The sequence below is a fragment of the Saimiri boliviensis genome, chromosome 14 (assembly GCF_048565385.1).
Source record: "Saimiri boliviensis isolate mSaiBol1 chromosome 14, mSaiBol1.pri, whole genome shotgun sequence".
Taxonomy (NCBI): domain Eukaryota; kingdom Metazoa; phylum Chordata; class Mammalia; order Primates; family Cebidae; genus Saimiri; species Saimiri boliviensis.
In genome coordinates, this window is record NC_133462.1 from 40,234,803 (window position 1) to 40,260,752 (window position 25,950).

At 47.2% G+C, this 25,950-nt stretch overlaps 1 protein-coding gene across 2 annotated transcripts in view; it reads left to right on the forward strand.

The window, feature by feature from the left end:
* The window catches only part of MLLT1 (MLLT1 super elongation complex subunit), a 75,211-nt gene that overhangs the window by 13,522 nt on the left and 35,739 nt on the right, over positions 1 to 25,950 (forward strand). For both annotated transcript variants that reach the window (XM_039466157.2, XM_039466158.2), the window contains exon 3: positions 9,031 to 9,113. In XM_039466157.2, coding sequence (XP_039322091.1) covers positions 9,031 to 9,113 — 83 coding nt within the window. The remainder of the gene's footprint in view (positions 1 to 9,030; positions 9,114 to 25,950) is intronic.

Here is a 25,950-nt window from a genome sequence, read left to right on the forward strand (position 1 = left end):
ACTCTTCTCCAGCCACCTCTCTAGCCATCACCCTGTGCCTTTTTGTTCCTGTTCTCCTGAGGGTGTTATCTTTCGCTTTATTTCCTCATTTAGGTAGAGCAATTTCTCAAGTAATATCCCAAGAGACTAATTACTTAAGACATTTCTGGCCGGGCGCAGTGGCTCATGCTTATAATCCCAGCACTTTGGGAGGCCGAGGCAGATGGATTACCTGAGGTCAGGTTTTTAGTCTGTTGCTTTTGGAATACCCCCTTACTTCGCCTTTTTGCATTGTGTCTGTATCATATCTTCATTTTTCCCCCCATTCAAGACCAGTCTGGCCAACAGGAGTTCAAGACCAGTCTGGCCAACATGGTGAAGGCTCGTATCTACTAAAATTACAAAAAATTAGTCAGGCGTGGTGGCAGGCGCTTGCTAATCTATCTACTGGGGAGGGTGAGGCAGGAGAATCGCTTGAAACTGGGAGGTGGAGGTTGCATTGAGCCAAGATCTCACCATTGCACTACAGCCTGGGCAACAGAGCAAGACTCCATCTCAAAAAAAAAAAAAGTTTCCTAAGAAAGACGTGGGCAGTCAACCCTCTGAGTCCCAGCATGTTATTCTCATCTCACCGTGGAATGGTTGGTTGGTTGGGTGTAGTTTTCTGGTTTGGGAATTACAGGTTGAGTATCCCTAATCTGAAAATCCGAAATCTGAAACTTTTTTTTTTTTTTTTTTTTTTGGAGACAGAATCCCACTCTGCCACCCAGGCTGTAGTGCAGTGGCACGATCACAGCTCACTGCAGCCCTGACCTATGGACTCAAGCAGTCCTCCCTCCCGCCTCAGCCTCCCAAGTAGCTGAGACTACTGGCCTGCCACCATGCCCAGCTAACTTTTATATTTTTTGTGGAGATGGGATTTCACCATGTTGCCCAGGTTGATCTTGAACTCTTGGACTTAAAATCTGCCCGCCTCAGCCTCCCATAATGCTGCGATTACAGGCGTGAGCCACCATGCCAGGTTCAAGATCCGAAACTTTTTGAGTGCTGACGTGATGCTCAAAAAATGCTCATTGAAGCCTTTTGGATTTTGGATTTTGGGTTAGGGATGCTAAACCAGTAGAATATTCCAAAGTCTGAAAAATCCTGAATCCAGAACTCTCTGCTCCAAAATGTTTTGGGAGCATACTACCACTTAGAGCTATGAAGGTGTTGTGTTAGTATCTTCTGGAAAATCTGATGCCATTCAGTCCTCATCTCATTACATGTGACCTGTTTTTTTCTCTGGAAACATTTAGGAAGGTTTTAGGACGTTTGCTTTATGACATCATGGGGTTTTTTTTTTTTTTTTTTTTTTTTTTTTTTTAACTGCTGTTCACTGAAAGTTTCCCTCTATTTCTTTGACAGTTTACTTCCATCTGTTTATTTCTTTTTTTTTTTTTTTTCCTTTCTGGGATGTTCACTTCATTTCTCTCTCTCTCTCTTTTTTTTTTTTTTTTGTACTTTAAGTTCTGGGGTACATGTGCACATCTTTCAGGATTGCTGCATAGGTGCACACATGCCATGGTGATTTGCTGTCTCCATCCTCCCGTCACCTACATCAGGCATTTCTCCCAGTGTTATCCCCCCAACCTCACCACCTCCCGCTATCCCTCCCTTACTCCCCCCCCCCAACAGACCCCAGTGTGTGACGTTCTCCTCTCTGTGCTCATGTGTTCTCACTGTTCAACACCCGACTTTGAGCGAGAACATGCAGTGTTTGGTTTTCTGTTCTTGTGTCAGTTTGCTGAGAATGATGGTTTTCAGATCCATCCACGTCCCTGCAAAGGACATGAACTCATCCTTTTTTCTGGCTGCGTAGTATTCCATGTTGTATATGTGCCACATTTTTTTTTGTCCAGTCTATCATTGATGGGCATTTGGGTTGGTTCCAGGTCTTTGCTATTGTAAACAGTGCTGCAGTGAACATACTTGTGCATGTGTCTTTATAATAGAACAATTTATAATCCTTTGTATATATACCCAGCAATGAGATTGCTGGGTCAAATGGAATTTCTATTTCTAGATCCTTTAGGAATCGCCACACTGTCTTCCACAATGGTTGAACTAATTTACACTCCCACCAACAGTGTGAAAGTGTTTCTATTTCTCCACATCCTCTCCAGCATCTGTTGTCTCCAGATTTTTTAATGATCGCCATTCTAACTGGCATGAGATGGTATTTCACTGTGGTTTTGATTTGCATTTCTCTAATGACCAGAGATGATGAGCATTTTTTCATGTTTGTTGTCCTCCTAAGTGTCTTGTTTTGAAAAGTGTCTGTTTATATCGTTCGCCCACTTTTGAATGTTTTTTTTTTTTCCTTGTAAATCTGCTTTAGTTCTTTGTAGATTCTGAATATTAGCCCCTTGTCAGATGGGTGGATTGCAAAAGGTTTTTCCCATTCTGTAGGTTGCCAGTTCACTCTTAATGATTGTTTCTTTTGCAATGCAGAAACTCTTAAGTTTAATTAGATCCCATTTGTCTATTTTGGCTTTTGTTGCCATTGCTTTTGGTATTTTAGTTGTGAAGTCTTTGCCTATGCCTATGTACTGAATGGTTTTGCCTAGGTTTTCTTCTAGGGTTTTTATGGTGTTAGGTCTTATGTTTAAATCTTTAATCTGGGCCTGGTGCAGTGGCTCACGCCTGTAATCCCAGCACTTTGGGAGGCCAAGGCGGGTGGATCATGAGGTCAAGAAATCGAGACCATCCTGGTCAATGTGGTGAAACCCTGTCTCTACTAAAAATACAAAAAATTAGCCGGGCATGGTGGCACATTCCTGTAATCCCAGCTACTCAGGAGGCTGAGGCAGGAGAATTGCCTGAACCCAGGAGGCGGAGGTTGCGGTGAACCGAGATCGCGCCATTGCACTCCAGCCTGGGTAACAAGAGCGAAACTCCATCTCAAAAAAAAAAAAAAAAAAAAAAAAAAAAGAAAGAAAGAAAATCTTTAATCCATCTGGAGTTAATTTTAATGTAAGGTGTAAGGAAGGGGTCCAGTTTCTACTTTCTGCACTTGGCTAGCCAGTTTTCCCGATACCATTTATTAAACGGAATCCTTTCCCCATTGCTTCTTTTTGTCAGGTTTGTCAAAGATCAGATGGTTGTAGATGTGTGTCATTACTTCGGAGGCCTTTGTTCTGTTCCATTGGTCTATATCTCTGTTTTGGTACCAGTACCATGCTGTTTTGATTACCGTAGCCTTGTAGTATAGTTTGAAGTCAGGTAGTGTGATGCCTCCAGCTTTGTTCTTTTTGCTTAGGATTGTCTTGGCTACGTGGGCTCTCTTTTGGTTCCGTATGAAGTTTAAAGAGGTTTTTTCCAGTTCTGTGAAGAAGATCAGTGGTAGCTTGATTGGGATAGCATTGAATCTATAAATTACTTTGAGCAGTATGACCATTTTCACAATATTGATTCTTCCTAACCAGGAGCATGGAATGTTTTTCCATCTGTTTGTGTCCTCTCCTATTTCCTTGAGCAGTGGTTTGTAGTTTTCCTTGAAGAGGTCCTTCACATCCTTTGTTAGTTGTATTCCTAGGTATTTTATTCTCCTTGTAGCAGTTGTGAATGGGAGTTTGCTCATTATTTGGCTCTTTGTTTGTCTGTTAATTGGTATATAGGAATGCTTGTGATTCCTGCACATTGATTTTGTATCCTGAGACTGCTGGAGTTGCTTATTAGCTTAAGGAGATTTTGGACTGAGACAATGGGGTCTTCTAAATATACAGTCATGTTGTCTGCAAATAGAGACAACTTTACTTCCTCTTTTCCTAATTGAATACGCTTTGTTTCTTTTTCTTGCCTGATTACTCTGCTAGAACTTCCAAAATTATATTGAATAGGAGTGGTGAGAGAGGGCATCCTTATCTAGTGCCAGTTTTCAAGTTTCCTTCTATTTCTTTGACAGTTTCCTTCCATCTGGTTATTTCCTCTTCCCCCCGCCCCTCTTTCTGGGATGCTCATTTTATTTCTTCCTTTTTTTTTTTTTTTTAAACTGAGTTTCACTCTGTCACCTAGGCTGGTGCCCTCTTGGCTTACTGCAACCTCTGCCTCCTGGGTGCAAGTGATTCTTGTGCCTCAGCCTCCTGAGTGGCTGGGGTTACAGGTATGCACCACCACGGCCAGCTAATTTTTTGTATTTTTAGTAGGGAAGTTGTCCAGGCTGTCCTTGAACTCCTGGTGTCAAGTGATCCTCCCACCTCAGCCTCCCAGAGTGCCTGGGATTTCAGGTGTGACCTGTGGTACCTGGCTGTAATTTTTCCTTTTAGTAGCTTCTTATTTTTATTTGTTGGATATATTTCCTTGAATCTGAGGGCATTGACTCCTAGTTTTTACTTGTTATTTTCTTTTTCTCAATCTCTCTTGTCTCTAAATTATTTGTTTCCTCAATCTCTTTCCTCCCGGTGGGAGTTCCTTAGCATTCTGTGACTGGAGGGTGGGTTCTGCTAATCCACAGGCCTGGGGACTCATGTGATTTCCTAATGAATAAAGCTTTCCTTGGGGGTCTGGTTTCCACGCTACACTTCAGCTTTCCCCAGATAGTCAGCTTCTTGAGACAGGAACCGGCTGGATTTCCCTAGAAGGAAACCTGAAACTTCCTGGGCCGGGGGTTGGGGTGGGTTGGGGGTGGAGATGGGCGGGAGGGAGAGATCTCCTGTTCCCAACACAGCCTTTCAGTGTGCCCCCCACCCCCCCTTTTGTTTTTTTAATAACTGCTTTATGGAGATGTAATTTACACATCATAAAATTCATTCTTTTAATGTGTACAGTTAGCATTTTCAGTATATTCATGTAGTTGTGCGGCTATGACCACTGATTTTCCATCACTGCTGTCTAATTCCAGAACATGGCTGTCACCCCAGGGAGAATCCCAGTCCCCACAGTGTCAGTCACTGCCCCCTCCCCATGCTTCTGTTCCCTCCCGCATTCTTCTAGTCCCTCCTCCAGCTTTCAGCCTCACTCCTGCCCTCCGCTGAGCCAGTCCATGGTCTTCAGCCTTCTGGCACCAGTGGCCGTCCCCGCCCCGCGGTGCCCCCGTGGCAGACTCTGAACCGGTTGCTTCCTCGTCCTGCCCCTTGCCCAGTTCGTCCTTGTCCAGCTTCTGCCTTCCAGAAACTTGCAGGCAGCTCAAATCTCCTCCCTCCCGCCTTCACTTTCACAGCCTTATTCCTGTCCTCTTGATTGCTGTTTGCTCTCAAGCAGGAGAGTGGGCCAGCGCGTCTCCCTGGTCTTCACGGTCTCCCTGGCTGGACTGAAGCCTGTCCCTGGTGCTCAGCCATCCCTCTTGGTGCTGTCGGGGATAGAAGTTCTCTAGGCTCGGAGTACCTGTCACAGAACAGGATTCCTTCCTTGAAGGGCTGGGGATCATGAGATAAGATGTTACAGTAGATTTGGAAAGCATGTGACCTGGAAGTCAGAGGCCAAGGGACATGGGGTCTGTTTCTAGTAGGAGGCGGCCCTGCTGTGGGCCTTTGTGGCTGGGTGGAATTTAGACTATGGGTAGGAGGAGAGAAGATGGGACACGAGGAGTCAGAGCAAACCCCAGGTCACTGCCCTTGCCTGTGCCTGGCCCCATGCTGCACTTGATTGATCGATTGATTGATTGGAGTCTTGCTCTCTTACCTAGGCTGGAGTGTAGTGGTATGATCTCGGCTCACTGCAACCTTGGCCTCTCAGGTTCAAGCGATTCTCCTGCCTCAGCTTCCCGAGTAGCTGGGACTACAGGTGTATATCACCATACACAGTTAATTTTTGTATTTTTATTAGATAGGGGTTCATCATGTTTGCCAGGCTGGTCTCAAACTCCTGGCCTCAAGTGATCTGCCTGCCTCGGCCTCCCAAAGTGCTGGGATTACAGGCGTGAGCCACCGCGCCTGGACCCACACTGTACTTTAGACTAGCTTGGCAGTATTTGATGGATATGAAATGCTTCCAAAACGAAGTGTTAATTACCATTCCAGGCCTTGGCGGTGTCACACTCAGTGAGATGGAGCTTATGGTCTAGAGGTGGGGATGAAGGGAGACGGGCAGAGTGAGCACCAGAGCCCTGCGGTTGAGGGGTACAGGACACACACCGGGGAGTCTATGGGAGAGAACTGTGACCTGGTGGGGTGGGGAGCTCAGAGCAGGGCTGCCAGAGAAAGTGATCTGTGGATCCGAGAGGCTCAGTGTGGCTGAATCTGGGGCTGGGCTGCACAGAGCTGAGGCGGAAGGTGCCTTGCAGGTTGTATAGGACAGTGGGGAGCCTTCCCTCGGCAGGCACTGTGGGATTTCCAGTCAGAGGATTGATCGTTCCCACTGCAGAATATGCCTGGGAAGGAGCCTGAGACCAGATGAGAAAGGCATCGCGCTGGGGCAGGGCTGAATTCCAGAGGCGCTTTTGGTTGGCCTTGATAGCAGTTGGCCACAGGAGAGCCTCAGGAGAGGAGTCCAGTGGGCTGGGGTCTAGGGCCCGTGGTGGGCAGCTGGGTCCTGAGTGGTGGATTGCTCGGGGGAGGGCAGGTTTAGGAGGGCCGGGGGGGTTGGTGTAGGGTGGGCCTCATCATTGGAGGTCCCCTGTCCAGCATCCTGGCAGGATGTCAGAGGAGCAGGAGGGAGACTGGAATGAAGAGTGGGGCCCAGGTGCCCGGGCCCACCTCCCTCATGCTGCAGGTGCTCCCATTGGAGCCAGAGTGGCCCTGCAGGCGAGGCTGCTCCTCACCTCAGGGCAAGCTGTGATTCAAGGGTGATGATGGCTCCCCCTGGAGTAAGCACTAAAGGCTAGGGGCATCTTCTTGGCCTGTGATCACCCCAGGCTCTGACTCTGTCTGACACAGACAGTCGTGGAGTGAATGAGTAAATGAATGGGTGTTGTGTTGTCTCTACTGCTGTTTGGTAGCAGTGATGATTTGTGTGCAGACCCTGATGTCAGGTGGTGGTGTTCAGAGCTCCCAGCAGGGCAGCTGGGGATACTGTTTGCTGGCCTCTGGGGAGGCCGTGCCCTCGGTCCAGTTGAGCAAGCCTTGCACAGCCGCAATGTATAGGCTGGGTCCTGGGCAAGGCCGTCCAGTCAGCCCTCCCTTCAAGGGCCCCAGGTCATCACTCCAAAACCTACCCTACTGATAGATGATGTTTGCATAGATACGTGAGATACACTAAGAAGATGTTTGAGAGTCTTCAGGGTTTGAGAGGCTTATTTTTTTTTTTTTTTAAAGAAAAATCTTGGCCAGGTACAATGGGCTGTGATCCCAGCACTTTGGGAGGCAAAGGTAGGTGGATCCCTTGAGCTCAGGAGACCAGGCAGGGCAACATGGTACAACCCCACCTATACAGAGTGTCAGAAATTCGCCAGGCATGGTGGTGCATGCCCGTAGTCCCAACTACTTGAGAGGCTGAGGTGAGAAGATTGCTTATTCCTGGGAGGTTGAGGCTACAGTGAGCTGTGATCACACCACTACACCTCAACCTGGGCAGCAGAGCGAAACTCTGTCTCAAATCGAAAAAGAAAAATCTTTTGGTTTAAATTTTAAAAATCATGTTTCATTATGTTCCTTTAACTGTTTTCTAGCAATTCCTTTTTTTTTTTTTTTTTTTTTGAGACGGAGTTTCACTCTTGTTACCCAGGCTGGAGTGCAATGGCGTGATCTTGACTCACCGCAACCTCCGCCTCCTGGGTTCAGGCAATTCTCCTGCCTCAGCCTCCTGGGTAGCTGGGATTACAGGCACGCACCACCATGCCCAGCTAATTTTTTGTATTTTTTTAGTAGAGACAGGGTTTCACCATGTTCACCAGGATGGTCTCGATCTCTTGACCTCGTGATCCACCCGTCTCGGCCTCCCAAAGTACTGGGTTTACAGGCTTGAGCCACCGCGCCCGGCTCCTTTTTTTTGAGATAGGGTCTCACTTTGTCACCCAGGCTGGAGTGCAGTGGCACGATGTACCTCCTGGGATCAAATGATCCTCCTACCTCAGCCTCCCGAGTAGCCCCTGTGATTATAGGTGCACACCACCACACCTGGCTAATTTCTTATAGAGACAGCGCCTTGCTGTGTTGCCCTGGGTTCTAGTGATTCTCCGACCTCAGCTTCCCAGAGTGCTGGGATTATAGGCATGAGGCATCCTGTGTGCCTGATCTTTTATTTTTTATTTTTTCATTTTTTATAAGAGGGAGTCTCGCTCTGTTGCCCAGGCTGGAGGGCAGTGGTTTGATCTTGGCTCACTGCAACCTCTGCCTGCTGGGTTCAAGTGATTCTCTCATCTCAGCCTCCTGAGTAGCTGGGATTACAGGCACCTGCCACCGCACCTAACTAATTTTTGTATTTTTAGTAGAGATGGGGTTTCACCATGTTGGCCAGGCTGGTATCAAACTTCTGACCTCAAGTGATCTGCCTGCTTCAGCCTCCTAAAGTGCTGGGATTACAGGCGTGAGCTCTTGTGCCTGCCTTTTTTTTTTTTTTTTTTTTAAATCTCTGGGGTCAGTGGAGTTTTGTTCATGTCACTTGGGAATGCTCTTATTAGACACTAAACTAGAACCCAGGAGGAGGGTCCCAGTCGTCTGGGGCTCCCCCCTCTCACAGTGCATGTATCTGTGGCGCAGTGGGTGCTCAGCCCCCGTGCTGGAGGTGGTGACAGTGGAGTGTGTGGTCCTCACGCCTCACCCATGTCACACTAACTGCCATTGACCTGAGTTGGGTGAACCTGTGCAGCCTTCTCTGGCCTTAGCCTCCTCATCCTCTGTGGGAACAAGTGCCCTGATGACGGGGTAATGCCTCTTTGCTGACCATGCCTGTGGCCAGGTCACCTTTCTCCTCCTCTTCCCTGCTGTTTTATTCCTAAGATCCCTTTGCCACAGAAGTCAAGCCTATCAGGGGGCCTCAACCTCCTGAAAAGCTACCCCCTGAGAGGCCAGCCAAGCCCCTGCAAGGAGGTGGTCGGGTTGTGGGGTGCGCTGCTGCCGCTAGTGGCTGGGCCTGGAATGGGCAGGAGGCTGATGTGTGTGTTTCTTCCTTTTTTTTTTTTTTTTTTTTCCTTAGTGTGCAAGGAGCCCCCCTACAAAGTGGAGGAGTCGGGGTATGCTGGCTTCATCATGCCCATCGAGGTGCACTTCAAAAACAAGGTAGGATCCCTGAGGGGCAGCAAGCAGGTCACCTCTGTGTGGGCACCCCTGCCCCGGGTGCCACGGCAGTTCCCAGCACAGGCAGGAGAGCTGGCCGCTCCCCGTGCGCAGGCTCCAGTGAGTGCTGTGGGGAGTGCTGGTCACCATCTCCATTCCTGGGGACATTGGGGGCCGGAACGTGGGTGGATTCGTGACAGCAGGTGGACCTGCCCCTTGGTCCACTTCTCTAAGGGGTTGCCGGGCCACATCCTGTCCAGTTGCCTAGAAAATGTGCCAGCAGTGACATCCCATCAGGTCCAGCTTCCCTGACGGTCCTAGAGGGTTAATAGCCTGGCCCGGTGTAGCGACTGAGATTGGGAAATAGCTTAAATACCTGATGATGGTCCGATTACGGCGCGTGTTCTGGGCGGAATCTGTGACAACCTTCAAAATTCACAAAGGGAGCTGCATATATGATACTTAAAGGAAAAAGGAGTTGTCTATATCCAGAAAGGTTAGCACAGGTCATCTGGATAGTAGGAGTGCAGGGGTCTCTTTCGCCAGGCTGCAGTGCAGTGGCGCGTTCCCAGCTCACCGCAACTTCCGTTTTCCAGTTTCAAGCAATTTTCCTGCCTTAGCCTCCCGAGTAGCTGGGACTACAGGCATGCACCACCATGCCCGGCTAAGTTTTTGCATTTTTAGTAGAGATGGGGTTTCATCATGTTGGCAGGATGGTCTCCATTTATTGACATCATGATCTGCCCACCTCGGCCTCCCAAAGTGCTGGGATTACAGGCGTGAGCCACTGCGCCCGGCTGGTTTTGTTTTTGTTTTCTTTCATCTGTAGTTTCTCACTTTTTTTGGGTGGGAGAGTGTGGGGGTTGGGAGCTAGCGATGAAAACAACTCACTTTTCTTTTTCTTGAGACAGAGTCTCATACTGTCGCCGGGGCTGGAGTATAGTGGCATGATCTTGGCTCACTGCAACCTCCGCCTCCTGGGTTCAAGCAGTTCTCCTGCCTCAGCCTTCCGAGTAGCTGGGATTACAGGCAGGCGTGCTACCACACCCAGCTTATTTTTTGTATATTTAATAGAGATGGGGTTTCACTATGTTGGCCAGGCTGGTCTCAAACTCCTGATCTTGTGATCTGCCCGCCTCAGCCTCCCCAAGTGCTGGGATTACAGGGGTGAGCCACTGCACCCGGCCCAATTAAAACAACTCAGAGCCTGCCCCTGCCCCTCCTCCCAGGTGTCACCACAGGGCCAGCAGTGACATTTCCTGGCTTATGGCTTGGCCACAGCCAGCTGCTTTCCCCCAGGTGCAGCTGGACAGGCGTGGAGATGGCGCTGGGGAAGGAAGTGTTCCTGGGACGCCTGCGGGTGCTGCCCTGCTTTGTTACTGAGTCCCTGGATTATACCTGGCCATGCCGGGCCACATGGCTGGAGTTCCACTTTTCCACAAACCCCCTGGCACTGAGGGCCTTTAGAAGAGGCTTTTGGCGTGCTGCCCTCTTAGCAGCTGGCGACATTTCAACCCGTGCAGCTTGGCTGATTTCAGATGCAAGGCCTTCCAGCGTCCAGTTCATTGAAACCTTGGTCATTCTGAGGCTCTTTTGGAATTGAGGCCCCACTGGGAGCAGAGGCGAAACTGCCTGCAAGGGGCCTCCCGAGGCGTGTGTTGTCTGGGCCCTTGGGCCTGTGGGGCCACCCCTCTGCCAGGTGTGTGATGGGGCTCCCCAGCCTCCCCGAGCTCCATTGGGTGAGCATGTGGAAGGGGAATGAGAACAGCAGCCCCCTCTCGGGGCGTTCAAGGGGATTGCTCGAGCCCATCTGTGGGAGGTGTCCACAGCCCAGGCACTGGTATTCTACGGGGTGGGGTGTGGTGCCACAGTCTGTGTGGGCAGTTTAAACCCGCTTCTGGCGTGGCTTAGATTAAGATTGAGGTTCAGAAGCAGTTTGGGCCAGCAAGGCTTTTTTGTTTGTTTGTTTTTAGGGACAGGGTCTGGCTCTGTTGCCCAGGCTGGAGTACAGTGGTGCAATCATAGCTCACTGTATCCTCAACCTCCCAAGCTCAAGAGATCCTCCCACCTCAGCCTCCTGAGTAGCTGGGACTACAGGCGTGTGCTACTGTGCTCAAGCTCCGTGCGGTTTTCTGTTCCCAGACACCTGTCTGATCCCTGACATGGCCTTCAGCCACGTGGGCACTGGCAGCGTCCATTCTGCCTCCCAGGACCCCCCAGGCAAGGGGCTGCCGGGGCTCCGGCTGCTGCCTGGCTCCACGGTGGCCTGCCTATGGATTTGGAGGCAGGTGGGGCGGGGTCTGGCCGGTGCCGTTTGCTGCTTTTTATTCTTGCCCAGGACAGGCAACTTCAGGCAAGATACAGGCTCGCTGCTCCCAAGTATGGCAGTAACCCACCCTGTGTCGTGCCACTCTGCCCAATGCAGCAGGAGCCCCAAGTGGCTGCTGCTCAGGTGTCCCCAAGTGCTGTGTCCTCGGCACTCAGCTAAGTCTGAAATGCAGACTCCAGGGCTGTTTCTGTCCTGGGTTCCTGGGGCTCCACCCTTGCATCCTGCCCCTGGTAGAGAAAGGGAGCAGGGGGCCCTTTGGCCTTAGGATTGTTGCTGCTGGGCCCAGCATCCTCCCTTGTGTGGGGGTGTCGGGAAGGCGAGAGCCCTTTCTGAATCCCTGCCTGCTCTTTCAGGATCCTGGGGGCTTCATTTGGGGTATGGGGGCGTGTGGTTGTATGAGTGGCCTGGGACCCCATGTTCCTCTAGAGCACCTGTTGCCTGGTTCCTCTGAAAGGCCCCAAGCATGATGCCACCTCCCTCAGTGTCCTTGAGTGTGTACTTCCAGGAATCCTTGGTAACATTGTTGGGTCAAGGTGTTTTCTTTCAGTCTGGTTTATTGAGGTGTAAGTTACATAGAGTAACATTCTCCCATTTTAGATGTGGCAGGTTTTTCAAATCTCAGCATGTGCTTTCATGGAGCCCTTTCGGAGGATGGCCAGTTTCTCTCTCCCTCTTTTCTTTCTTTCTTTTTTCTTTTTTTTTCTTTTTCTTTTTTTTTTTTTTTTTTTTTTTTTTTTTTTGCTTGCTTGTTTTAAGTCATGCTCCTTGGTGTTTATTTGTCTGCATAATTCCTGCGGAGGCTGCGTGGCTAGGACCCGAGTTCCACCATAAGCCTGTGCTGAGAATTGCAGTGCTCCCTCTCTCTCAGGACAAAGCCCGGCCGCTTCTGTGTGCTCTGCGCCCCGTTCCCTGGGAACCCTCTCTTCCTGGGGTGGTTGGAGAGGGTACTGCACTGAGAGTACCAGGAGGTGAGGCTCCATGGCAAGGTCCGGGGGTGCAGATCCTCCTCACAGCGGCAGTGGCCTGTGTGCCGTCTATAGACGGAGGAGAGGAGATCTGGATCCTGATTCACGTGGTCAAAGCCCAGAAGTTGGCAGAGCTGGGATTGGAACCAGCTCTGTGTAAACACACACCTGTTGCCCAAGTACGTGAGAGAGGCATGACCTACAGTGACAGCGCCTGATGAGTTTCGGTGCCAGGGATGGGAGTGCTTCATGGCTGCAAGATTCAGAACACAATTTGGGACAGGGTCAAAGTGCATGGGTTTGTTGGCAGTTTTTCTACCTGGTCTAGCCAGGGTTCTCGTTTGGTGGTTAGCTACGGCTTACTCCTTGGTGGGAGCTCAGGCTAGTGGAATAAGGGTATGAACAGAGGTCAGGGATGGGATGGGTTTGGGGAGGCAGTGGTGACCAGGTAGGGAGAGAGCCGCGGAGAGCACAGGTTGGAGGTGGACACGTCAGGCTTCAGTCTCAGAGACTGACTGTCTGGTACTCTCAGTGCAGTGCCCTCTTCAACCACCCCAGGAAGGGCGGATTCCCAGGGAACGGGGCGCAGAGCACACGGAAGCAGCCGGGCTTTGTCCTGAGAGAGAGGGAGTGCTGCAATTCTCAGCACAGGCTTATGGCGGCATCACCGTTCGGTGTTGAGATGCTGTTGGCTCCTTCCAGTTAATCTGGGCAAGAAAGTGCAGTGGAGAAAGGGAGCCTCAGACCTCTGAGGGCCCACAGGAGGTTGAGGGTCCTGTGATGAAAAAGGTGTTGTTTGACTTCTCCAGTGAGTGGAGTGGCTCTAAGACTGGGGCAGAAAAGGTGCTTTCTCAGACAGATCTATTCTTGTCTAAGTGTGAGGGTTTCTCGGCGAGTGCACTTGACCTTGGATATGGTATCACCTGTAAAATGAAGGAATTGTGCTTTATGCGTGTTAGGCACTAGAACTTAACTGAGGGCACATTTTGTTTGACCTGTTTGTAGGTTGGTCTTTTACTGATAAGTCGTTTTGTTCTCTCAAGGAAAAATAATGCGAAGGGCTTTATCTGGTTGCAAAGTAATACACATGTGTGTTGTGAAGAAGTTTTTCCAAAGCAAGAGAACAGGGTTGCCTTACTTGACATTGCTGTTCTGGGAGTGTCTGCAAATGACTGAAAGCCAGCAGTACTGGTTTGGGGTTTGCAAATGAGCTTCAGTAAGGAGGTAAATTCAAAAGTATGGAATCTACAAAGAATAACACACAGCTGTACCTTACTGTGTTTATCTGTTCGTCTGTGGGCTGTTTGGGCTATTTCTACACATTGGCTATGGGGAATAGTGCTGCTGTAAATGCGCGCATGCACGTGTGCATGCGTGTGTGTGTGTGTGTGTGTGTGTGTGTGTGTGTGTGTACTTGTTTGATCACCCGTTTTCAGTTCCTCTGGGTGTATACACCTAGGAATGGAATTGCAGGCTCATACATTAATTCGATGTTTGGCTTTCTGAGGAACTGCCCAGCAGTTTCGTTGTGGCTGTACTATGTCATAGCTCCACCAGCAATGTGTGAGGGTTCCTGTTTCTCCAGATTCTCTGCAGTGCTTGTTTTTCTGCTTCTTAAAAATTAATAGCCATCCTTGTGGGTGTGGAGCAGTAACTTGAGGTTTTTATTTGCATTTCCTTGATGACCCGTGATGTTTCACATCTTTTCACGTGCTTGCTGGCTGCATGTATCTCTTCCTTGGGAAGTATCTAGATATATCCATTGCCCATTTTTGTTTTTTATTTCCGAGGGAATCCCGCTCTGTCGCCGAGCCTGGAATGTGGTGGTGCCATCTCAGCTCACTACAGCCTCTGCCTCCTGGGTTCAAGCGATTCTCCTCCCTCAGTCTCCCAAGTAGCTGGGATTATAGGCTCCCGCTACCATGCCCGCTAATTTTTGTATTTTTAGTACAAATGGGGTTTTGCCATGTTGACCAGGCTGGTCTTGAACTCCTGACCTCAAGTGATCCACCTGCATCGGCCTCCCAAAGTGCTGGGATTACAGGCATGAGTCACCATGCCCAGCCCATTGCCCATTTTTGAATTGGGTTGTTTTTTTGTTGTTGTGTTATAGAAGTTGTTTATATATTTTGGATATTAAACTCTAACAGAGTGTGTGATTTCAAATATCTTACCCCTTCTGTAGGTTTTATTGTAACCCTGACTTCCTAGGCTCAAGTAGTCCTCCCACCCCAGCCTCCCAAGTAGCTGGGATTTACAGACGTGAGCTGCCGCCCCCAACCATGATATTGTCCCTTGCTGCATGAACGTTTTACATGCTTATGAAGTTCTTTCTGTTTCTCTGTTTTCTCTTTGTTGCTCACACCTTTGGTGTCAGATCTGTGACTCCATTGCCAAATCTGAGGTCATAAAGATTTGCCCATGTTTATTTACACCAGTTGCATAGTTTTTGTCCTGATACTCAGATAGTCGACCCATTTTTGAGTGAACTTTCACGTATGAAGCAAGGCAGAGTCTCACAGTATTTGCATTTGGTTTTCCAGGTGTCCCAGCACTGTTCATTGAAGAGACTGTTCTTTTGCCATCAAGTGGTCTTTTAGCCTTGTTGAAAATCAGTTGGTCATAGATTTTGGGTTTACAACTGGACTCTGAGTTCTCTTTGATTGGTCTGTCTGTGCGTATGCTGGTGCCATACTGCTTTGATTACCGTAGTTGTAAAGGAAGGGTTTTGTTTTTGACAGTCTTCCTCTGTCACCCAGCCTGGAGTGCAGTGGTGTGATCATGGCTCACTGTAGCTTTGACCTCTTGGACTCAGGCTATCCTCCCACCTCAGCCTCCCAGGTAGCTGGGACCACAGGCATGCACCACCACATCCAGCTAATTTTATTTTTGTAGAGATGGGGTCCCATTGTGTTGCCTAGGCTGGTCTTGTTTTTATTTTTATTTTTTTTGAGATGTAATTTCGGTCTTGTCTAGGCTGGAGTGGAGTGGCAAGATCCCGGCTCACTGCAATCTCTAGTTCCCGGGTTCAAGTGTTTCTCCTGCCTCCGCCTCTCTAGTAGCTGGGATTACAGGTGCCCACGACCATGCCCGGCTCATTTTTTTATTTTCGGTAGAGACAGGGTTTCACCATGTTGGCCAGGCTGGTCTCAAACTGACCTCAGGTGATCACCCACCTCTGCCTCCCAAAGTGCTAGGATTACAGGCGTGAGGCACCAGGCCCAGCCTTGCAGAAAGTTTTGGAATTGGGGTGTGTGAATCCTCTGATGCTGTGTTTTGTTTTTCCCTCTTCAGGATGACTGGTTATTCTGTGCTCCTTGTCATTCCTTATGAACTTGAGGTTTGGCTTTTCCATTTTTGCAAAAAATTCTGTTGGCATTTTGATAGGTATTCTATTAAATCTAGTCATTTTTGAAATATCTTAGCAATATTAAGTCTTCAATCCATGAACAAGGAATGTCTTTTCACTTAATTAAATCTTTTTTAGTTTCTTTCAGCAATGTTTTACGGTTTTCAGTATACATAAGTCTTTTTTTTTTTTTTTTTTTTTTTTTTTTTGTGTGTGAGACGGAGTTTCGCTCTTGTTACCCAGGCTGGAGTGCAATGGCGCGATCTCAGCTCACCGCAACCTCCGCCTCCTGGGTTCAGGCAATTCTCCTGCCTCAGCCTCCTGAGTAGATGGGATTACAGGCACGCACCACCATGCCCAGCTAATTTTTTGAGTATACATAAGTCTTTTACCTGCGTGCTTACATTTATTCCTAGGTTTTTTTTGGCTTCTTTTTTTTTAGACAGAGTCTCCCTCTGTCACTCAGGCCAGAGTGCAGTGGCTCAGTCTCGGCTCACTGCAACCTCTGCCTCCCCAGTTCAAGTGATTCTTGTGCCTCAGCTTCCTGAGTTACTGGAATTACAGGCACGTGCCACCACGCCCGGCTAATTTTTGTATTTTTTGGTAGAGATGGGGTTTCGCCATGTTGGCTATGCTGGTTTCAAATTCCTGATCTTAAGTGATCCGCCTGCCTTGGCCTCCCAAAGTGCTGAGATTACAGGTATGAGCCACCATGCCTGACCTTATTCCTACATGTTTTATTCTTTGGAATGCTGTTGTACATGGAATTATTTTCCAAATTCCCTTTTTGGATTGTGCATTGCAGGTGTGTAGAAGCACAGCTGATTTTGTTTTTTGTTTTTCCTGTAGACCTCCTCTGTGGACAGCACAAGCGATTTTTGTCTATTGATCTTGTATCCTGCAGCTTTCCTGAATTTATTATGAGTAGCTTTAGTAGGTTTTTCTGTGGCTTCTTTATATAGAATCATGTCATCTGCAAGTAGAGGTCGTTTGACTTCTTTCTTCCCAGTTTGGATGTCCTTCGTCAAAGTATTTTTCTGGCTTTACTGCTCTGGCTAGAACCTCTAGCTCAGTGTTGACTAGCAGTGAGGAGGGTGTGCAGCCAGAAAGTGTTTCTAGCCTTTTTCCATTGAGTGTGATGTCAGGTGTGAGCTTTTTGTAAATGCCCTTTATCAGGTTGAGGAAATTCCCTTCCAGAAGAAGGAAAAACCTGTTTTCTCCAACTCACAACATTTCTGACACCAAATGTGTGGGTTTCCCGCCCACTACAGTTCTCCAGGTCTCCCAGGACACCACTGGGTGTCCTGCAATTTAGTTATGTTATCCCCGCCCTGGAGTTAGCGCAGACTCCCAGGTCGAGAACCCAGTTTCACAGGACTGCCCCCGCTTCAGATGCCAGTCACAAGTCCCAGACTGCCACCTGTACTCAACTGGCTGTAAATCAGGAGTTCCCCCTCCTTAGGTTCAACAGTTCTCTGTAGTGGCTCACAGAGCTCAGGAAAACATTTTACTTCCATTACTGGTTTATTGTAAAGAGTGCAATTCAGTCATGGCCAAACCTTGCTGCATGGGGCAGGACATGGGAAGGGTGCCAAGGTTCCATGCCCTCTGACGGGCCAGCTTGGAAGCCCTTGGAACCCCTTTGTTTAAGGTGTTTATGGAGGCTCCATTATGTGGGCATGATTTATTAAACCATCGGCCACTGGCGATTAAACTCAATTTCTAGCCCCTCTGCCCTCCCTAAGAGGTCAGGGGGTGGGGCTGAAAATTCCAACCTCGGATCACGTGGTTGGTTCCCCTGGCAACCAGCCCCCATCCTGAAGCTATCTAGGGGGCGTTCCGTCACCAGGCATCTCATGAACCAACGAAAAGATGCTCGTATCACTTCCCAGATTTCAAAGATCTTAGAGGCCTTTGTGTTAAGAACCCAGGACTAAGACCAAATATTAAGACAAAACAGGCGCCTATCACCGCCATCTCTCAGAAAGTGGTTTAGAAGCTCTGTGCCAGGACTAGGAGCAGAAACCAAATTGTATATATTTCTTACTATGTCACATCTTCTTTTCAGTGTGCTGAATTTTTTTTAAAAAATATGAATAGGTGTTGAATTTTGTCAGCTGCTTTTATCTGTCTCTATTGAGAAAATCATGTAGATTTTTTCTTCCTTTTATTAATGTGCTGTATCATACTGATTAATTTTTATGTAAAAGCCCCCCTCCCCACCTTACATTCCTGGGATAAATCCCTCTTGCTTATCGTATATAATCTTTTTAGTGTGCTGTTGGATTGGGTTTGCTAGTATTTGTTAAGAAGGAACATTGCTCTGTGGTTTTCTTGTGGTATCTTTGTCTGGCTTTTGTATCAGGGTAACGCTGCCCTCATAAAGTGAAATAGGAGGTATTCCCTCCTCTTGTAAGTTTTGGTAGAGTTTGAGAAGGAATGGTGTTCGTTCTTTGAATGCTCGGTAGAGTTCAGCGAAGCTGTCTGGTCTTGGACTCTTTGTGTGAAGTATTCGATTTCTGCTTCCTTTGCTTGTTATCAATGTGTTGAGATTCTCTGCTTCTTCTTGACTGAATTTTAGTAATTTGCTTCTAAGGGTATGTCTTATCTACATTACCTAGTTGGTGCATAGTTGTCCATAGTAGTCTCATAATTCTTTTAATTTCTATAAGACTGGCAGTTCCCAATTTTATTTCTGATGTGGATTATTTGTGTTCTTTTTTTTAAATACTAGCCAAAGGTTTGTCAGTTTAGTTGATCTCTTCAAAGAAACAACTTGATTTCATTGATTCATTCTATGTCTTTTGCTATTTTATTTCTGTTCTTTTTCCCTCTGCTAACTTTTAGTTCTTTTTCAAACTCCTTAGGGCATAAAGGTAGTCACTAATTCGATGACACTCTTATTTTTTCATGTAGGTGTTTACACCTATGCATTTAGCTCTGTGTTCCAGATGTTTTGATACATTGTTTTGTTTTTATTGTCTCAAAAGTATTTTCTAATTCTCCCAGTGATTTCTTCTTTGACCCAGGGGTTGTATTTGTGGGGTTCTTTCTCCAGACAGAATCAATGGCACAGGCAGATAAGATACCCAGATACAAGAGGGAATTTACTGGGGGAATAGGTTCACGTGATTGTGGAGGCTAAGAAGTCCCATGACAGGCCACCTGCAAGCTGGAGACCTGGGATGCTGGCAGCACAGCTCCCCCCCAAGCTCAGAGGCCTCCACAGCAGGGGAACCGTGGTATAATTCTCAGTCTGAAGATGAAGGCCTGGTACCGAGGGTGCGAGGCTAGAGTCCAAAGGCTGCAGAGAGAAACAGACAGGTGGAGAGACCACCGTCCCTGTGTTTTTGTCCCTTTAGAGACAGATTGCCATTTCTCTGTCTCTTTTCTCCCTTCTAGGTCTTCGCTAGTTGGATGGTGCTGGCCCACATTGAGGGCTAATCTTCCCTACTCAGCCTACCTGCTCATATGCCAGTATCCTCTGGAAACACCCTCGTAGACACACCCAGAAATCATGCCTTACCGGTTCACTAGCTGCTTTTTTTTTTTTTTTTTTTTTGAGGCGGAGTCTTGCTGTGTCACCCAGACTGGAATGCAGTGGTACAATCTCAGCTCACTACAGCCTTGACCTCCCTGAACTCAGGTGATCTTCCCACTTCAGCCTCCCGAGTGGCTGGGACTACAGGCACATGCCACCACACCCAGCTAATTTTTTTTTTTTTTTTTTTTTTTTTTTTTCTGTAGAGTTGGGGTTTCATCATGTTGCTCAGGCTGGTCTTGAACTCCTGGGCTCAAGTGATCCTCCCACCTTGGCCTCCCACAGTGCTGGGATTATAGGCATGAACCACTGTGGCGGGCCCTCTAGGTATTTCTTAATTCAGTCAGGTTGACATCTAAAATTAACCAAGCCTCTCATCTGGTTATTCTTTATTCTTTTTACTAACTTATTATTCATTTTATTTTTGTAGCACATACGTGGATGTGTGTTTACTCATCTGTGTGTCTCTGCCACCCAAAAGTAAGCTCAAGACCAGGGCTCTGCTTTTGTTCTCAGCTGGCCTCTAGCACAGAGGTGGCACTTACTAAATATTTATTAAACGAGTACTAAATGGATGAACCAGATTCATTCCAGAGGGGATAGGTGTTGTACGTCCACATATCAGAAAACCTCCTGGCACAACCAATGAATAAGTGCAACCCCCTCACCTTTTTAAGAATGGAGGTGAAGTTCGAATGACCTGAAATTAACCTTTTTTTTTTTTTTTTTTTTTTTGAGACAGAGTCTTGCTGTGTCACCAGGCTCCAGGCTGGAGTGCAGTGGCATGATCTCAGCTCACTGCAACCTCTGCCTCCCAGGTTCAAGCAATTCTCCTGCTTCAGCCCCCCGAGTAGCTGGGGCTACAGACATGTGCCACCATACCCAGCTAATTTTTGTATTTTTTAGTAGAGACGGGGTATCACCATGGTCTCGATCTCTTTTTTTTTTTTTTTTGAGACGGAGTTTCACTCTTGTTACCCAGGCTGGAGTGCAATGGCGCGATCTCGGCTCACCGCAACCTCCGCCTCCTGGGTTCAAGCAATTCTCCTGCCTCAGCCTCCTGAGTAGCTGGGATTACAGGCACGTGCCACCATGCCCAGCTCATTTTTTGGATTTTTAGTAGAGACGGGGTTTTACCATGTTGACCAGGATGGTCTCGATCTCTCGACCTCGTGATCCACCCGCCTCAGCCTCCCAAAGTGCTGGGATTACAGGCTTGAGCCACCGCGCCCGGCCTTCGATCTCTTGACCTTATGATTCACCTGCCTCAGCTTCCCAAAGTGCTTGGATTACAGGTGTGAGCCCCTGTGCCCGGCTGAAATTAGCCATTTTAAAGCAAGCAGTAAAGTGGCATTTAGTACTTTCACAGGGTTGTACTACTGCTTTCTCCTTCTAGTTTGGGAGCAGTTTCATCACCCCAGAAGGAAGCCTTGTGCCTGTAAGCAGGCGTTTCCCGTTCTCCTCCTTGTCAAGGTTCCTGGCAGCCGCTGATCTATGTTGTGTCTTCGTGGATGGGTCTGTTTGGGCAGTTTCATATAAATGGAGGCACAAAGCATGTGACCTTCATGTCTGGCTTCTTTCCTTCTTTCTGCAATGTTTGTGAGTTCATCCATGTTGTTGCGTGTGTAAGAACTGCATTCCTTTTAATGGACAAATAACATTCTGCCATGTGGCTGTCCTGCTGTCTGTCCATCACCCACTGATGGCCATGTAGGCTGTTCGCACCTCTTGGCTGTTGTGAATAAGCGCCTCTTTGAACAAGGCTGTGTGTGTATGTGTTCGAGTACCAGGTTTCAGTTCCTTTGGGTATACAGTTGACCCTCCAAATCCACAGGCTGTGCATCCATGAATTCAACCACAGATAGAAAATATTTGGAAAAAAAAAAATCCGCAGAGTTCCAAAAGACAAAACTTGCTGGGCCATTGAATCCACATGAATGCAGTGATGTGTAGGCATCGTATGAGGCATGATGAGCAATCTAGAGATGATTTACAGGCTGTGGGAGGGTGTACATAGTTTATGTGCGAATGCTACTGTTTTATATAAAAAGGCCTGAGCCTCTGCAGGCTTTGGTATCCAAAGGGGGTCCTGGAACCAATCCGTCACAGTTAGGAGGGATGACCGTATACCTTAGAGTGGAATTGCTGGGTCATATGGTAATTCTGTGTTTAGTTTTCTTGAGGGAATGCTGGATTGTTTTCGCAGCAGCCAAACCATTTTACATCGCCACCAGCAATACTCAAACATTCCAGTTTCTCCACATCCTCACCAGTGTCTGTTATCTCCTGTTTTCTGTTTGTTTTTAGTGATAGCCATCCTTGTGGGTGTGAGATGGCATGTGTAGGTGGGTTTGGTTCACGTTTCCCCAATGATTAATGATGCTGAGCATCTTTCCGTGTGCCTATGGGCAATTCATAGATTTTTTTTTTTGAAGATAGGTGTGTTCAAGCTCTTTGCCCGTATTTGATCTGGGTTGTTTTTCTTTTTGAGTTGTAAGAGGGGTTTTGTTGTGTGTTTTTTTTTTTTTTTTTTGTCTTTGTTTTTGTTGAAACAGGGTCTCACTTTGTCACGGATGCTGGAGTACAGTGGTAGAATCATAGCTCATTGCAGACTCCACCTCCCCACCAAGCAGTTCTCCCACCTCAGCCTCCTGCGTAGCTGGGACCACAGATGTGCATCACCATACCTGGCTAATTTTTGTATTTTTATAGAAATAGGGTCTTGCCATGTTGCCCAGACTGGTCTTGAACTTCTGAGCTCAAGCAGTCCACCCACCTAGACATCCCAAAGTGCTGGGATTACAGGTGTGAGCCACTTTGCCTGACCAGGTCTTTTATATCTTTATATCTTATTTATATCTTTATACCATTGTATCTTCAGGTTAAGTGCTTTGTTTGTTTGTTTTTGTTTATTTTTTGAGCTGGAGTCTTATTCTGTCACCAGGCTAGAGTGCAGTGGTGCGATCTTGGCTCATTCTGCAACCTCTACCTCCCAGGTGCAAGCGATTCTCCCGTCTTAGCCTCCCGAGTAGCTGGCATACAACACCACGCCCAGTTAATTTTTTGTGTGTATTTTTAGTAGAGACAGGGTTTCACCATGTTGGCCAGGATGGTTTCAATCTCTTGACCTTGTGATCCACCCGCCTCGGCCTCCCAAAGTGCTGGGATTACAGGCGTGAGCCCCCATACCCAGCTACAAGTGCCCATTTTTAAACATTGACAGTAAAGTGCTTGCCGGGCAGATTGGATGCATGACGAAACTTCTCTGAGCTCTTTGAAGGGGGATCCATGCGGCCTCCCTCCCATCGGATGTGGCCTCCAGGCTTCTGCATGCTGTGACTGAACTGTTCTTTTGGAAAGTGGCCTTGAGTGGCCTGGGAGGGCATGCTGGGGCTGCTCTGGGACACAGCAATGGCCCGGATGCATAAATCGGTTCCTCGGCATACTCGGCCCAGTCAGATGAGGGAGTCTTCTTGAAATGCTCTCTTTGTATCTGTTTGTTGTCCTGGAAGTGGTCAGAGTTATTTAAAGCCCTTCCTGTTCTAGTGAGTGAGTGACATCTCAGACCTTGGGCTGTCCAGTAGAAGTCATTATTTTTTTAGCTACATTTTAAAAGTTCAAAAGAAACAGGTGAAATCAATTTTAATAATATAATTGGTTTAACTCAGTGTATCTAAAATATTATTTCAACATGCAATCAATATTTTTAAAGTACTGAGATTTTATATTCTTTTTTTCATACCAAATCTTTGAAATTCAGTCTGTTTATTATACTTTGCTGCATGTCTCAATTTGGATACTGAAACGTCATCAGAAAGACTTGATCTGTATTTAGATTCCATAAAATTCACAATTAAACAAAGAAGATTCACACACCCAACTTGCTCCAGACGCATAAAAATTTTCCAGTTACTGAACCGAGTATGGCTCCTGACTGGGAATGTCTCATAGTTATGATTTTTTAAATTTTGAAATAATTTTAGACACAGAAGAGCTGCAAAGATAGTACAGAGAATTCCCATAGGACCTCCCCCCAACCCCCGCAATCCAACCTCCCTTAATGTTAACATTGCACGTAACCACAGTACAGTGATCAAACTAAGACAGTAGCATTGATACAGTAGCCACAGCTGAACTAGGGACTTGATTTGGATTTCCCAGTGTTTAGTTCCTGTTCTTTTTCTGTGGTGGAACCCACTCAAGATGCTGCATTGTTGCTTACTTTTCTTTCCTCAGTCTTTCATGACCTTGATATTTTTGAAATGTACTAGTGGGGTATTGTGTAGACCCTCCCTCAACTTGCTGTTTTCTCATGACTAGTCCGTGGTTATAGATAAGAAGACCACAGAGGTAATGGGCTTCCCCTTACATCACATTAGGAAGTGTCAGATACTAACGTGATTCGTGGTTCACAGCTGAGGTTGACCTTCATCTCCTGGTTAAGTGGTGCCCGCCAGGTTTCTCCACTGGTGAGTTGTTATCTGTTCTTTTCCACATGTTGTTGCTTAGAAGCAGGTCACTAAGTCCAGCCCATACTCCAGGGAGAGGAATTAACCCCTCCATCCTGGTGGGCGTAGATTGAAACCACCACAGTTACTAATACCCATTTTGGGAGAGAGACATTGAAGCTGTGCAATAACCTGTTTTGTTTTGCCTTTTTTTTTTTTAAAATACAGGTTGAGTATCCCTAATCCAGAAATCAAAAATCCTCTAAAATCTCAGGGTGGGTGCAGTGGCTTACTCTTGTAATCTCAGCGCTTTGGGAGGTCAAGGCGAGCGAATCACCTGAGGTCAGGAGTTCACAACCAGCCTGGCCAACATGGCGCCCCGTCTCTGCTAAAAATACAAAAATTAGCCGGGCATGGTGACACACACCTGTAGTTCCAGCTGCCTGGGAGGCTGAGGCACAAGAATTGCTTGAGCCCAGGAGGAGGAGGTTGCAGTGAGATCAAGCCACTGCACTCCAGCCTGGGTGACAGAATGAAACTGTCAAAAAAGACACCAAAATGCTCCAATATTAAAGTCTGAGCACCAACATGACACTCAAAGGAACTGCTGATTGGAACATTTTACATTGCAGATTTTCAGATTATGGATGCTGAACCAGTAAGTATAATGCAGACATTCAAAAAGCCAAAAAAAAAAAAAATCTGAAATCCAAAACATTTCTGGTCCCAAGCATTTTGGATAAGGGCTACTTAACCTGAAGTTTCATCCACTAATTTTAGCATCCCCCAGTGGTGGTTTAATGGTAATTTTAATTTCCTCTTTTCCTTCTACATTTAGTAACTGGAATTTTTCTGTATGAAAGAGCTGTCCCTTCTCTCACATTTATGTATTCAGTTACTTATATCCACCTGGATTCATAGGTATTTGCTTTTTCTTTGGGTTATTTTACAATCCAGTTCTGTTGTTACCTGTTTGTGTTGAAATTGTTCTCGTGTTTGGGCCTGTCATTTCATCATATTTCCAAGGTTTTGGGGGTGCTTTCACATTCTGGCACCACAGGCTCACCTTGTATTTCCCTGTTCCAGCCCTAGAATCTTCCATTGCTCCCAGGAGCCTCGGTTCCTGCTGTTGGAGAATGGTATTTAAAAGCCAAGATCTGGGAGCTAAGTGTGCTCACTGCCGCTTGGTTGTCACTGTGTTTAGGTCCTCTCATATGACAGAGCTAGGAAACCACTCCCACCCTTTACCTCTTGTGTTTAGTTCTGCATCTATCTGTGTCATATGAAAACTATGATAAACTCCTCTGAGGCTACCAACCCCATCCAGCACCAGCGGGCTCATCCACGACTTCCCCACTCGCTTCCTTGTAACTGTCTCTGAAGGAGGAAACTTGGCTCCCGTTATCTGTACTGTGTTTGCTTACCTGTTTAATTCTAGGATACTGGGAAAGAAGATTCAGAATCAACAGCCATCCCTCCTGTGTTGGCAGTTAGGGCTCAGCATTGGTGTGCAGCTCTTTCCGTCTTGAGCCTTGCAGTGTGAAGTTGGAGCACTGCAAGGTTACCAGGTGATTTGTGGCAGCCCTTTCCCTGGTATGGTCATGGCATGCACTGGTAATACTGTTAGCTTCATTAGTGATAGCTGCATTTCATCTGGGGTCTGCCCACTCTGCCCATCTGGTTATTATTGATGTTTTAGTTTGTACTCAGCAGAGAGTCATGTATCTACCAGGGCTCTGTCTCCTTCGATCCTGCGCGCCATCCATTTGAAGTCAGTCTCTCCTCCCACGCCAGCCCTCACAGCTACTCATCTGTTTACCATTCTGTTAGTTTTACCTTTTCCAGATTGTCATACAAGTAGACTCAGACAATATGTAGCCCTTTTGTGTCTGGTTTCTTTCACTTAGCAAAGCACACTTAAATTCATCCATGTTGCTGTATGAATGAATCTTTGTGCTGGGCTGTGTTGTTTTGAGTAGTGTTTGGCTGCATGGATGCGTTATGGTTTGTTTATTCGTTCACCTGTTAACGAATGTCTCTGTTGTTTCCAGCTCTTGTGATTATGATAAGGCTGCCCTGAACATTTGCATTCGGGTTTTTGTGTGAACATGTTTTAAGTTTATTTGGGTAAATGAGTGGAGATTGCTAGGTCACATGGTATGGGTCTATTTAATGTTTTAAGAAACTGCCCAGGCCAGGCTCGGTGGC